Below are 14,982 nucleotides of genomic sequence, written 5' to 3' on the forward strand. Positions count from 1 at the left end.
GTTAAGCTACGCTGCCAAAATTGCCGGCGATATTTTTTTCTATACCATAAAAGTCAATTCCCCGTTCACAAACAAATTTCAACTAGGTCGAAAGTTCATTTGCCCGAAACAAATAAACAAATATAACTTTTAATATGATTCATATAATTAAACAGGACCAATAACTGAGACTCCAAAAATTGGAATTAGAAAGAATTTGGTATCGTGCCCTTTGTTCTTAAGCTAAACTTGGCAAGATCCTAAGTAGGGGGTCTTCTGCTTTTTGGATGGAAAATTTCTTTCGTTAAAGAAATAAAATTAAGGACCCCTTTCCTAAAAAATAAAATTAAGGACCCCTTTCCTAGGGTTTTGCTTCACTTCACGTGAGGACCATTTCTCCCCTTCCCCCTTAGGAAAGACCCCCCCTTAGGATCCAAAACACGATACAATACTACTGCCATGCAGTATTGAACGCCTTGTGTATGTTTCTGACAACACCGAACTAGATTCGTACTATCGTTCTGACCTCCGAGAGTGAGAAGAAACTTTGAGTTCCGCTTTTTCTTGTTTTTTTGCGCAAAATAAGGAACCACACATAAGCATGTGGTTGAGTCGGAAAGTATATCATGAAAAACTTTTCATTTGTGATTCAGACTGCTAGGAAAAAAGCTTCAAAAAGTTTGTGTCGAGAAAAACCGGTTTGAATTGTTTGACATTTAGTCTAACATTGACCGCGAAAAAAAACCGGTATAGAAAGAAAATGATTTGAGTTGCAGAAAACTGTTTTACCCAGAGAAATCTTGTTCTTCGTATCTTTTATAGAATTAAGTTTTTCAAAAAAAAAATTTAAAATTTTCTGCAAAAAATTCTTAAGTTTTTTTTTAAATGTTTCATTTTGAATTTATTTTTTGTGAAGACAACTATAGTACTACCTTTTAAGTTTTCACTCAGTTACGCTGATCTTACAACACACCAAAAAGTAAAGTATTTCCCATTTATGAGTCTAGTCGTGCATTTTAGAATGTTAATGACGCTGTTTTCAAGCTTTTTTTCAAATGTATGAAATCTATGGGCCATATACAAAATTTGTATGAGTAATATTTTGGGTCAACCCTGGAAAACAAGGATAATACATCAAGGTAATTTGTATCCATGTTTCATGTATGAATCAGAAAATTTACATCCAGGTTTCTGATATGATTTCTGGGTTTCTGTAAATCTGGAGCATGTAAATTTTGCTTAAGTGGTGGCAGAAAAAGTACTAGCTTCCAATTTAATTGGTATTGGATCAGTCATATTTACATTATTTGTTACGAAAAAAACTTACGATAATAATAATTAATTATTGGTCTTGAAGCTATAAATTTCAATTGAGCATGATTTGAGCCCATCATTTGCAAGAGCTTACCATTCAAACTGCAGCTCAATCATATAAACGCCACCTTGCAATAATATTCCTTACCATTTCTACTGAAAAACAATTCAGCCAATTTGAACTTATCCATATCAGCCAAAACTTCAATTCAAGATTATATAAAAACTTTTTTTTACTTTTTTAAAAAGAGCAGCAATTAACTTGAAATGTGTTCGCTATACAGAAGTTTTCTTAAGCCTTTTCGCTTAATCGAAACTATGGTACAACTATGATAGACAGATTCCTCGAAAAAAAAAACTACCCGCGCAGACAAACACACCATTTTGGCATGCATTTTGCATATGAATTTTGAACAAAAAAATTCAAAAAAGGTAATTCTGTTTAGTCATAGTTTCGACTTTGAAAGAATGTGACGGAATATTTGTGCTCGGGGAGGTTTTTCCCAGACAAATTTCGACTTTTTAACTAGCCTTTTCTGACAACTTTTTTTTATCATTCAAAAAAATTTTTGTCATGAGATCAAATGTAAAAAGGTGTTTTGCTTGTGATAGTTTTTTTTAGAGTTGTTGGAGTTTAAAGATTACCGATTTGGAAAGTTTGAGACAATTAACGCCCGATGTAATCTGTGCTTTTAACGCGTAAGCGCATATTCATTTTGTCTTAGATATCGTTCCAAAGACTGCTCGTATCATGGTAAAACTCTGAAGTTTCGAACTGCCTTTTGAAGGTCTATGGAGCAGTATTAACATGAAAAAATTAAATGTAATAAAATAAAACTTTTTTTTAAATTTGAGATTTTATGTGAAAATCATCTCCACACACGCCATAGAAAGTACAAAAAGATAGATTTCTCTCCTATTAACAAAATCAATTATGGCAAATAAGTTTCCTTCAACCAATATGGAACGAATTATAAGACGGATTAAATCTCCGATCGATGACGCGTTAATAGCGCAAAATATATCGCGCGTTAGTTGTCCCAAATTAGCCAAAACGGCAATCCTTAAACCCCCATAACTCTACGAAAAATGATCACAGGTGAACTATTTTTTCAAATTTAAGCTCAAGACAACAATACTTTTTGAATGAAATAAAAAAATTTTGTCAAAAATGGCTAGTTAAGAAGTCGAAATTTGTCTGAAGAAAAAAACCCACCCAAGAACAAATATTCTGTTACTTTCTTTAAGAAAGTCGGAACAATAAGGCTTGCTATTTGGTCTATTGATTACTTTGTTATCGGCGAAATATATCATTTTGTACTTTAAATTGCGCATGGGGCATGGGGCTATGTAAAACAACTCTCAAACAAATTTGAAAAAAAAAATTGAAGCTTTATCATTTCTCAAATAAAAATTAAACAATTTTTTTCAAATGAGAAAGATCTCATAAACCTTACGTCGCAGCCAGAAATTTCAGCCCTTTTTTGTTAAAAATTGTTAGTGGCTGGCAGAAATGGGGTCAGTTTAACAACAATTTTGATTAAAAAAAGTCCTTAGCTTCGGACGTATTGTATGTGAGGCTTAGATATACTTGATAACTAAACCTGACTAAACAAAACTGTTTCAGACTGCCTCAAAAGATCTCTAGAGCATTTTTTGTAATAATTAAAAATTAATAAATTTTCACACGCGTTAATTTCACACTTTTTAATTAGCGTCTGACAACAGACTAGTTAGACGAAATAACTTGCCTCAATCAAACATGGAACAGTTGCTCGATGCTCACGCGTTAATAGCTCTAAGTACATTGAGCATTAATTATCCCAAATTGGCCAAATTGTTTTTTTTCAAACCCTCCTAACTTTGCAAAAAATTACCACAGGAAAAGTATATTTTTTAAATTTGAGCTCAAGGCATCAATAGTGTTCAGATAATCATTGAATAAATCCCGTCAAAATTGCTAGTTAACAAGTCGAAATTTTCCTGAGAAAAAAACACTCCGAGCATAATAAAAGTTGTATCTCGGAATAAAATTTTTCAAAAGACAACTAAATTCTTTTCTTTGTAACAATCATAGAGCCGAATTTTGCTAGAAGGTAAAAATTTCGTTAAAAAATTCTCAAATAGCGGCGGGCTTGTTGAGAAACTTCAGGACTGATTTGGAAAAAATTTCCCCAAATTCGTTTTAATGTATATTTTGGCATGTTACTGCGTAGTAACGTGCCAACTTATCGAAAATATTGAGAACTTTAGATGTCTTATTCGTAAATATTGAGAACTTTAGACGTCTTATTCGTTTTTTAGTACCCGTCACTCATAGTTGTACCGAAACTATCTGCACTTTTTGTCGCATCCTGAATACTCCATTGAACGAAGTTGGCGCTGTAAGTAAACGAAAGGAATGTCTTGAATGTGTAGTCGCTCAAATATGGTGTATAATTGTTCATAACTGCACAACGCTTGTAGAATTGAACGTCGTCTCTTCTTTCCTGGTTAAGTGTCAGTATGAAGTAGCATATTTTTGCATTCAAAAACCAGGTAGGAATGCCTACCATACTAGGAGTTGTCAATTTCCAGGAAAGCACGCATCCTCCGCTACGCGAATCCGTTCCATCATAATAATACGGCAGAAATTCATTAAGCGATGAGCAAAGTTCCTTCTCAAATCCGTCTCCGCATTGAGCTCTGTCACCCGCTGGAATATACTTGAAACATAACTGAAGTTGGCTGAACCAATTATAATCGAGCGTTGGAATTGAGGCGTTATTAAAAACTCCCCATGCTATTTCGTATCCGCCTGGAGATCTTCCGCCTGACCAATCCTCGAAAACATCAGTCACTTGATTGACAGGTGCGCAGCTTTGAGTTACTTCAGTCATGTTACCTTTTTTAACAACTTCATAAAATTTGTAACAAATTGAAGTTGCTCGGAACCAAGCTGGAATTTCTAGCTCATGATCAATGTCACTAGACAGACTTTGAACCAAGTCGTGATTCGGAAAACTTTTTTGCCTAAGATCGACCGTTCTTTTCTTAAGTTTCGTTAACTCGGCTATTTGCTTATTAGTTTTTAAAGCTTCAATGAGTATGTTAACTTTCGTCTCTGATTCGGAAAGAAAGGCTCGATCTATATGCATTTGGACGGCTTTCATCATCGATTGTCGCTTGGTGTCATTTTCAATTAGGTCTGAAATTGGTCGAAGCCTGCCTTTGAAGACAAAAAGGTCATTTGAAGTATTTTTGATCCAATCCACAACAGAATTATTTTCAATACTCGCTAGGTTGCCACCATAGAAAATAACCTTTGAAAAGCCCTGCTCAAAAAGCGGTTTCTCGACATTAGAGATGGCTTCGCTGTCATCTGCAACGTTATTTTTTAACCAAGCCAAAAAGTTTTTGCTCGCTTCAAAGTTGATGTTTTGCGCCTGATGATTATCGTACGGATCACGTTGAAACTGAGTCTGATTTCGAATCACAGAGCCAAAACTACCATATTCAAAATAGTGAGTTCCAAACTTTTCAATGAAATTTTCATATTTTTTTGTCTGAAGCGTTTCGGGAAGGTTGTCGATTTGTTTTTTGACCCATTTGTTTAAAATTGAGGAATCAAAAATCACTTCACTTACGAAAGAAACAGAAGTTACATCACTGATAATCCGATCACCTCCGACCATGTGTCGTGCTGCTGTTCGGAAACTTCCACTGTTTGAAAACATTCCATTTTCATAGGAGATTCCAACTTGATCAGCCATTGCTCTCTTTATTTCAATCACTTTGTCGAAAACTTTGGACGTGATTTCTAACGCATCATCGCTGCTTAGAACCAGATCATGAACAATGTCTGGAACTTGTGTGTAGCTATCGGTTCTGGGGTCAAACTTTTGCTTCAGAAGCTTGCAATTCATTTCCAGAACTTGGCCTCGGAACCCATTATCGGTGAAGAAATCTAGCGGCAAAAGGTCGAGTCGGGATATATCGACTCCTCGGAAAAGTTGAGCCAATCCTCCTTGAACGTCTGAACACATCTGGCGTCCTTCCGGAACAATTGTAGAGAAATTCCATGCATCGCTCTTCACAAAAAAAGTCTGCTGCCATGCTGAAAAAAATCAATAGAATGCTATTTCAAACTATATGATAAAATAAATTAAACAGGAATTTTGCAAATCGCTCTCGATTTGGGTTAACTTGAGTGACACCAATTGGTTTTTGATTTGTAGCATAATTATGTTGACTGTTTTTTTTTCCGAAACAAATGAAACCATATTAACCAATCAGTCAGTTCGAAAAAATGCTTTTAAAACCCTGTTTTTTTCTGTAATTTAGTGTTCATTGTCATTGTTCAATTAAAAAGAGCATTCAAATGCCTTGAAATATGGTAAAGTTAGTCAAATGGAGGGACACAAAAATACTTAATATTTTGCATATTAAATGGTGCTGTGAAAGAATTTTTTTTCGGCTGCTCGATGTATATTATGAAAAATTAACTGTTCCTTTTTATTAGAAATTCACGATAAATTCTCGGAGTATTTTTTAAGATCAATTTCAATTTGGTATTTCGCAATTTTTGGTGGATTTGATAACAGTATCTGAAAATCTGAGCTTGTGAAAATCGTGAAATTGGGACGATTTAAAATTAACCAGTTTGGCCATCTTGGGATAACTGATGCTAGAAATATGTTCAATTTTCTTATAACATGTAATGTATGCAGAGGGATAATCAAGATGGATAATCTATGCAGAGGGATAATCCAGAGAGATAATGTATGCAGAGGGATAAATCATTCTGAAGTTTAAAAACAGTAAACGGTTGCTGTATAATTAGCCTATAAAGTTACGACCATTACTATTGCTGCAAAAGAAACTAGATGAAAATTAAAAACAAGGACAACCGGATACTGTGCAAGAAGTAACTCTGCAAGTTTTTTATGCGTGATGTGATGAAGTATTTCACGGCTTGAATTATGCTTAAAAAAGCTATTGTAAGCTTGCACGATAACCTTATTAGCTCGAAAATAGACCAAAAATCAAAAATTTCGAAACGGTTTTCCTGCACAATATGAAAAAACTTTGAATTATTTGAATAGCCGATTGCTGTGGAAGTAGCACAGAACGTTTGGACCATATTCATTAAAATATAGATTTTTTAAAAATTTTTCTTCAAATTAGTGTAGTTTTTAGTGGGTGGAGTGATTCGAGAACTATACGATCGCGTAGAGAATAAGTGAATTAAGCATAATCGTCAATAATTAGGTTTTGTGAGTTTCAATTTGGATCGTTTTTTTGATCGTTTAGTTTGCCGCTTACGCAACGCGTTTATGGAAACCTTGTAAATAGAGCGCTTTAAAAATTATAAAGCGCACAAATTCAGTCCCAAGTTCAAAACCTATTAGTTGTTAAGAAAAAAATGCACCCGATCGAGCTCAAACATTCCGTAACTTTTTTCAAAATTCTGAACAACAATAAATTGATCATTTATTACCTTCACGTTCACCACCGATTTCCACGAAGACTCTACAAAAACCTATTCGGAGCTATCTTCAGATTTTGAATAGGATTATTACGGAATTTACAGAAAATTAATCGCAAGAGCTACGTTTCAATTGTATTCAATTTTGGAGATTTTGCGCGTACGAAAAGATGTATTTTCTCGCGTATTTTCAGGCTAAAAACTTTTCAAGTAGCTATCATAGAAACCGTAAAAAAGTTGCGGAAGCGTTCACTTTTTTATTCCAACAGAAATGTGAGAATACTTTCTGCCGGATGGGGCAGAGCAGTTTATATTGTGGTTTGTCCCATTTTTTTATTGTTTGGAAAATCTCGGTTCGAATGCAGAGGGCTGAAAAATTGAGTCACTACAAGTCACTCGCTTCTATATTAATGTTGTACGTACCTTTACAAGTACATGTTGTACGTACCTTTACAATTAGCAAGGTTTTAGTGATCGGGCACCAGATTTTTTCCGTGAACATTTTGGCTATTATATTTCGCACCTGAGATATTACGTGCTTCATAATTAATTCAATTCCAATGATGCTTTTGCGCATTTAAACAGAAGTAAGAGGCCTCCCTTTCAAATTTATTAAGCCAATGGTTGGTTCGAGATACACTTTTAAGGCATCAGAGTTTTTAAGAACAAAGGTGGAAGGAAAACTCATACCTTACCTGCAAAAAGAAAAAGTCCCTGCAGTGATGTCTTCATTTTTGAGCTGCTATCACCTTAACGCGTTCAATTTATTCGATTTTTGTTTCAGTTTGAAATTTACTGAGGTATTGTTGATACAGTCAATTGAGTATTTGTATAGGATAAACCCAATCAATCATCACTCAGAAAAGTACATGGTCAATCTATGCAAACAAATTCACCCGCGAACTGATTTGGTTGACTTGAAGATAGAATTCATGAGATTGTCTTATTTTTAGAGAACTATTCGTGTGTTTGTTGAGGGTTTTTTCATGTTCATAGTTTTCTACTCCTGGACTCATCTCCTGCTGGTCTTCTCTGTAGCAAATTTGCAACGGAAACCTTTAAGCATGTTAGTTTTTTAGCTGTAATTTTGCCAATTTTCAACTTGATATTTTGAAATTTCATTTTTTTGTTTTCGTTCTTTTTCTTTTTTTTCGGCTGAACAATTTTCGGCTTTTATTAAATCGGCTGAGTGGCCGCATTTCTGTCATTTGAGGAGTTAAATTATTTTTTGTTTGTGTTTTTGAGACTGGAGCTAACTTAAAGTTTTTCTCAAATAACAAGTCCTTTTGAATTTGGTTTGATGGCTATCTGCTGAAGTATGTTCGGCTTTGTTTCAGCGTTGGTAAAAAATTTCAGAATCTGATTTTTTTTCATTTTTGTTTTGGCTTGTATTTTGATGAAGCTAGCTTAAATCACATCAAAAAACCTAACTGTTTTTTCGTTTTTTCGACTTGGTTGTCTTCTTGTATTGTATTGCAAGTGGTGCGAAACTCCGCTTTGCCTCCGTGATTTTAATATTTACATAGATTGATTTGCTAATTTCAATTATTATCTATATTAGTTATTTAAGACAAATCAGAGAGCACAGAAAAAAAGTTTGGAGTTGCGAGAGATGCTGAAAGAACCACACGTAAAATGATAGAAAAAAAAACTCAAAAAGACAGAAAAAAGCGAGAAAAGAGAGAGAGAGAGAGAGAGAGAACGAGAGAACGAGAGAACGAGAGAAAAAGAAAAAGAGCGATAGGTAAAGAGAGAGAGAGAGAGAGAGAGAGAGAGAACAATGAATAAACAAATACTGACATTTTGAAGCTGTGTTTCATAAGTTTGAACAATAACTGTTTTAAAGCTGAGATGATCGTTATTCGTCGCTGGGGAATCTGAAATGAAGCTACATTTAAAAAAAAACAGAATATCTCATAAAAGAAATGCGCCGACGATTCCCATTTTAATAAGTTATGTTACTGAGTTTGAAATCTGCCAAATTGTTACTGTGTTAAATCTGCGAACTAGAAAAAACGCAACTGTAGAGGCAAAAATTGTTTATCATTTTTTATCTTAGGCTAAGCTGAGCTTCGCATCACTTGCGATTCAAAAATGAATGACTATAATTGAAATCAAATGAAATAAGAAATTTAAAAAAAATCGTTTTTGTATAAAAAATTGCAAAAAACGCCCAGAAAATCAAAAACAAAATCACCTGCTCTGGTAAGAATTTTAAAAAAGCGTTTCATACAAAGCTACAAAGAAGTCGAACTATTTTTCTGCGGGAACTGAGACAGCAAAACCAAGCGACAGAAAATTCTAAAATAGCCGAAACATTTCAATTGGCAAGGAAACATGTCCCAATTGGAATCAAAAATCCTGGCCTCTGCTGTCTGAAGCTTCGGCGTTATTGCAAGTTGGAAGAAAACTGAAACTCCGAAAAATGCGGGCTATGGGAATCAAGCCGACAAAAACCTGCAGATGGACGATAGTCCGAGAAAGCACAGAATCAATTTTGCAAAACACAGGTCCCGGTCGGATTCGAGCCACATGCTTACGCTGTCTCATCTAGGCACATGCGACGGATTGTTGACTGATATTAAAGTTACAATCAGGAACCATTCGAAAAAAAATCTTTGAAAAATTGAAAGCTTGAAGTTTTTTTATTTTCAAACTAAAAGCGTGTTGAAAAAAGTGTATGAAAAAGCCTTCCATCATGTTACTTTCTTCGAATTGAATTTAATAATCAATTGAAAAGGTTTTTCTAAAACATGCACTCGGCAAGTAAGCCGTTAAAAATTGGACTGAAATCAATTAAGCCAAATGCAACAATAGCAAAACAATTTTATGTATAAAATTTTTAGAATCTGCAACGCATTAACTCTAGGCACAATAACTCGAGGTGTTGAACATGCAACGTGCTGAAAGAAGAGATCTTGAAATTGGAGCTCATTCTGTGAAAAAAGTTCTTAACAGCTGCGAAAAAAGTCTAGTACCAGATTGCAACATCGTTGCTTATCGCCAGGGTAAAGAAAGAAGCGAAGAATCTCAGATAAAAAAGGGTATTGGGTTTGAGCTAAAGAAAATCAGAAGAATCAGAATTTTTAACTAAAATTTTTGAGAGCAGTGAAGGACCCAGCTTTTAATGGCCGATCGCAGATCTAAGCCCAAATGAAAAATTCATAGCCCGGTTCTGTGCAAGTAGCACAAAATATTCTGACAACAGACTTAAAGGGAACTACAAAAAGGTTTTCTCAAACTATGTTAACACCTCTGCGTGATGTGAAAAATTTTTTGGCAATAACTTCCGTGTTGAAAACTCATTGGTCATATTCAAAAATTACCGTAAACTGGGTACTGAACAACAGTTTTTGAAGAAAAATAACAAGAAAACCAAAACAAAAATCATTAAAAAAGTTTTTTTTTTAATTAAAAAAAAACAACTTTGGAAATCTTTCAATTTTTTTCCAAAAAATTTTGCAACCAAAATAACGCTGAAAAAACTCCAGAAACTAATTGTACTGGAGTCAATAAAAGATTTCATGTCCTAAATTGAGCATAAACATATTTCCTCCTATTGCAGGCGTGCTGCTTGCTATTTTTTTTCTCACTCGAGTTTAGGTTCAAAATATAAAGTTTCAAACAGGTTTTGTCGACATTGGGTTAGTTTTTTGAAGTTTTCAAAAAAAAACTTTGTTGGAAGCATAACTGATAGGGTTTTACTATAAATGTTGGAATCACAACTGATTTTATGTATCACTTGACCCATTCCGACGATTGTTTGAGGTGACTGATGTTGCTTAGAAAACAAAAAAACTAAAACACAACCGAATGCATAGTTCCTCCCCATTTTCATTAATGGGAACCATGAGAGCTAACGAACTTGTAGTCAGTTCATTTCAATTTTTATGAAGCTGCAATTATGTCTAGAATAAATTTATTACAGATTCAATGAAAACAATTTTGTATTAATTTTTTTCGAAGGTTTTCTCAGGGAGCTTCTTAAAAACTTTGTAAGATTAAGAATATAGTGAAGACAAGAAACAGCTTGTGTGAGAAAAAGAAGGATTTGACAATTTTTAAATGCAATAAAGGAAATGGGAAAAAGACACTGAACATTTGTTCATAACAAGGTTCAATACGTGCTACAGTAGCATAAAGGCAATACACAGAGCATCCCAAAAATCAGATAACAAGGAAAATTAATTGTACAGTAATAAACATCTTGAGAAAAATTTGAAGTGTCAACAAAAGGCTAGAGAAAAGTACCTTGCTGGAGATTATGCACATAGATGTGGGAGGAAATAATCTTAGTAATTTCAACAATTAGTTGAAGTTGATGAAACTCTTTTAATGAATTTTACATGACAGCTTATAAAATTGAGATTGACTTAATTAATTTCATGACCAGGAATAACGGGAGTGCTATTCAAAACAAAATTTATTCTTTGATTTGTACTAAGAAAAAAGCGAAAAAATATGTATTCAAAGAACTGAATCTTATTTCCAAATTTTATATGTGACAGGTTCTCAGGGATGTTTGATATGTTAACCAATGAGCGATTCTGTAAACCAATGAGTGAAGAATGCAGAAGCTATGAAAACTATCTTCAAAACGATCTAGAAAAGGCTCAATTGAAAAACTGCAGAAAAAGAAAGCCACACAATTGAAATTGGATGTTACTTAGAAAAAATTAAAAACTTTAGAAAATACAGAAAAATCAGACTTATTTTTTCAAACGAGAAAAACAGAAGGCGGATATACTTCATGATGAACCTACTGAGAAAATTCGAAAAGTTCAAAAAATTGATGAACAATAAGCAGAAAAATACTGGGTTTAGAGCTGATTCGGAAGCTTAATGTCTGTAGATGAGGTTTTTTGATTCAAAAAAGAGGGTAAGGATTTATTGAGAAGAGGTAGTAAAAACAGTAAGTTTAAGAGTGTACATACCAATTCAAGCAAAAACTGGACAAATAATTTTTCGAAAATTTTTATGTTCCACACAGTCAGTAGAAAGGTATATGCTCACAGCTAGTAGAATTTAGTGAGTTTAGATCCTGGAGGGCCTTCTTAAAGAGTAATTTTGGATAAGGGTGCACCAACTGTGCGTCACCAGATAATTCTTGGCCAGATAGGTTCGTGCAATTCCATAGTATACTACCAATCCTAATCTTACTCTTATACTTCCTAGTCTCAATTTAGAGATACACTGGTTTATCGCGAAGTTAGAAGAGAGAAGAAAGCAACTGATTTGTATCTTTTTTTTTCTCTGGCTGAAACTATGAATTGTTTCAGCTATACAATTTATTGTAAATTTTAGTCATGGATCATGGTTGGTTAGTTACTGATATTTAACTGTGAAAAAGATCAAATCATAAAACAAATACTAAACTGGTTCCACCCTCCGTGGTTATGGATTATTTTTATTTCAAAATTTTTCTTGTGAGGGATGGATGTAGTGTCTTCTGAGCTCTGTGAAGCTGGTTTATTGCGAAGTTAGAAGAGAGAAGAAAACAACTGATTTGTATCTTTATTATTATTTTTCTCTGGCTGAAACTATGAGTTGTTTCAGCTATACAATTTAATGTAAATTTTAGTCGTGGATCATAGTTGGTTAGTTACTGATATTTAACTGTGAAAAAGATCAAATCATAAAACAAATACTAAACTGGTTCCACCCTCCGTGGTTATGGATTATTTTTATTTCAAAGTTTTTCTTGTGAGGGATCGATGTAGTGTCTTCTGAGCTCTGTGCAAAAAAAATTGTAGAAAATTTAGATGGAAAATGCCTGCAAAGTAAATGTGATGATGTTGAGGGGTTGCCGTGAGTCCGGAAAGGTCGCATTGAAAGGCAGATTTGTGTCTTTTAGAATGTCGATTTACAAAGAAGTCAGAGCGAGACTACGTGCATTCTCACTATTCGTTCGTAATTGATTGAGTAGTAAGATAAAAAGTTGATTTCTCTGAGTGAAACGCCAACTGACAAGGGTGTGTATTGTTGAGTTTTGATATTGAGTTGGCTAAAGTTCGGTTTCAAAATGGGTACCTTTGCTGCGATGTCGACTCCACACTTTCTATTCAGTGAGAGTTGTAACTGCGGCAAGCAAAACCAACAGATTTGCCATTCGGATAGTCGTCGAGTGTTCTTCTCCCTTTTCTCTTCGCTTAATTTGCTTGGTGATATCTTTTGCATATTTATCTCTGCGTTTAGTAATTCATATTCAGTTATGATCTTATTAGTTGTTTTCGCAGAAACTTTTAGAATAGTTCACTTATTTTAAGGAGTTGCTCACCCTAGGAAAAGCGGAGTGGGATGGTTTTAAGCCTGATGTAGCGCGGGTTGTGAGGCTGGCTATAGAATATGCTCAGGACATCTATTACTGGTCGGTTAGGCCAGTTGGAGTATATTTGTGACCTTTTTTCTATTAGAGTGCTTTTATGTTTTTTACCTTTCTTTTCTTTTCTCTTCTTTTTTTTTATAGTGTTTTGTCAGTTTTTTGTGGTTGTGACTTTTTTGCTCAAAAACAGTTTGTCTTTGATTAATGTTGACTTGAGATTTGTTAATGTTTCCTGTGGTCTTAGTGAAAAGTTGGTTTTTAATTCAATTGGTTTGATTCTTGGTTTGCTAATTTAATTAAACATATTTAAAATTACTGCAATGGCTTACCACTTATTGAATTGTTTTAAAAAGTTGTTTCTATTTTCTTGTTTTAGAGGTTAGTAGTAGATGTTGGGGCTGATCAGGGGGGAGCATTGCGGACCTCATGTATTAAGATACGTAATAGATTTCCAGTCCGCCATGCTATGCATCAACATAGGTTATAGATTCCACAATGTATTAAGAAAGGGAATGGAAATGGCTAGATTTCATGGTTTGTGTGATGGTAAGAGAATGATAAGAAAAAGGAAACGTCTAGTTTTTTTGCGAAAAATTCGGGCGGGTTATGTAACTGGTGACTATCCTAGTTGTATTAGGTGTAGCGTTTTTTATGGTTTTTTAACTGCTTCTATGCTCTATGCTGAAAACTACTGAAACTTCAAAAAAAATCAAACTTGCAAAATATCAAATTTTGGTATGAGTCGCAAAAATTTCACGTTTTTGCAGAAAACTGCAAAAATGTCTTTATCTTAGCTAATTTTTTTTGTTAATTTTCATCTAATCGAAAAAGTATACTTACGTGTAGACTTTTAAACTAAGCTCAAATCATTTTTTAACAGGCATCAAGTTGCGACAATGATACAAAATTTTGAAAAACAATATGGATTTTTCCACAAATTTTCTGAAAATTTTAATTTTACTGTCAATTTCACCCTAATTTGAGCAAAAACGCTGGTCATATAAGTCTCTGAGCACTAAAAAGAAAGCTCAAACTACCTGAATTAATATTAAAACTTCCAATTTCTCGGGGAAAAATTTGTAATTAATTGTAATTTTTGAGAAAGGAAAGTAAAAATTAATCAAATCTATCCAAAATTTTCCATTTTTTACTATTTTTTTGGTGTAATTAACTGGTTTTGGCTCCCGTTCAGAAAAAATTTACCTAAGAATTACAATTCAAATGCATAATAAGAGCAAAATTTATTGAATTGTCTAGATCAAACTACATGATTCAACTCCTCCTCATTTTTTTCTCAATGATTTACCCACCTTTGTATAAAAATTACAATTTCTGAGAAAAGTTTCACGTAACAATAATAAATTTCAATGTAAAAAGAACAATTTTCTGCTAAAATTGACAAAAATGGGTTAGGTTTTTTCTTAAAAACAAATTAAATACTGGATGAAATAAAACAAAATCTTCTTCATAACTTATGATTATCTCTCTTTTGCTTCTACAACATAATCTTCGGAAGAAAAAGTCTACGTCTTAGGGTTGTTCTTACTTTCTGCTAAACACATGTTTTTGTCATAGAACTCACTTTGCAAGAAAATTAGTCAGAAGTGGTGAAATTAGAAGGAAAATAGTATCAATTGAACGAACAATTTGATGGCAGATATGAAATTAGAACTGATAACGAATAACTACTACAATGTAATTTTTACAAGTTTTCCTTTAGATTCCCTTTTTCAGCTGCTACAAAAAACCTTTTAAGCAAAATGCAATTTATGCGATCATCAACTATCACTTTTCTTGCAAAATAGTTTTTAATTCGCTTTTTATTCTTGATTTTTGTCGGAAGTTTTCTCAAAAATGTCTAGGTGAGAAAAAATTGGTGCTACTTAAAGCATTCAGAAAC

The 14,982-nt window shown here is 33.7% G+C and overlaps 2 protein-coding genes across 2 annotated transcripts in view; both read right to left on the reverse strand.

Annotated features, from left to right (window-relative positions):
- Window positions 1–14,982, reverse strand: part of LOC134844539 (3'(2'),5'-bisphosphate nucleotidase 1-like) — a 553,428-nt gene that overhangs the window by 335,645 nt on the left and 202,801 nt on the right. The gene's annotated exons all lie outside the window — the stretch shown is intronic.
- LOC134844959 (uncharacterized) lies at window positions 3,594–7,572 on the reverse strand. Its single transcript, XM_063861786.1, has 3 exons — window positions 7,456–7,572; window positions 4,958–5,389; window positions 3,594–4,654 (listed from the first exon to the last, which is right to left on the reverse strand). The coding sequence occupies exons 1-3, from the start codon at window positions 7,490–7,492 to the stop codon at window positions 3,594–3,596; spliced, it is 1,530 nt and encodes a 509-aa protein (XP_063717856.1). The 5' UTR covers window positions 7,493–7,572.

Source organism: Symsagittifera roscoffensis, chromosome 4 (genome assembly GCF_963678635.1).
Source record: "Symsagittifera roscoffensis chromosome 4, txSymRosc1.1, whole genome shotgun sequence".
In the NCBI taxonomy this organism is placed as follows: domain Eukaryota; kingdom Metazoa; phylum Xenacoelomorpha; order Acoela; family Convolutidae; genus Symsagittifera; species Symsagittifera roscoffensis.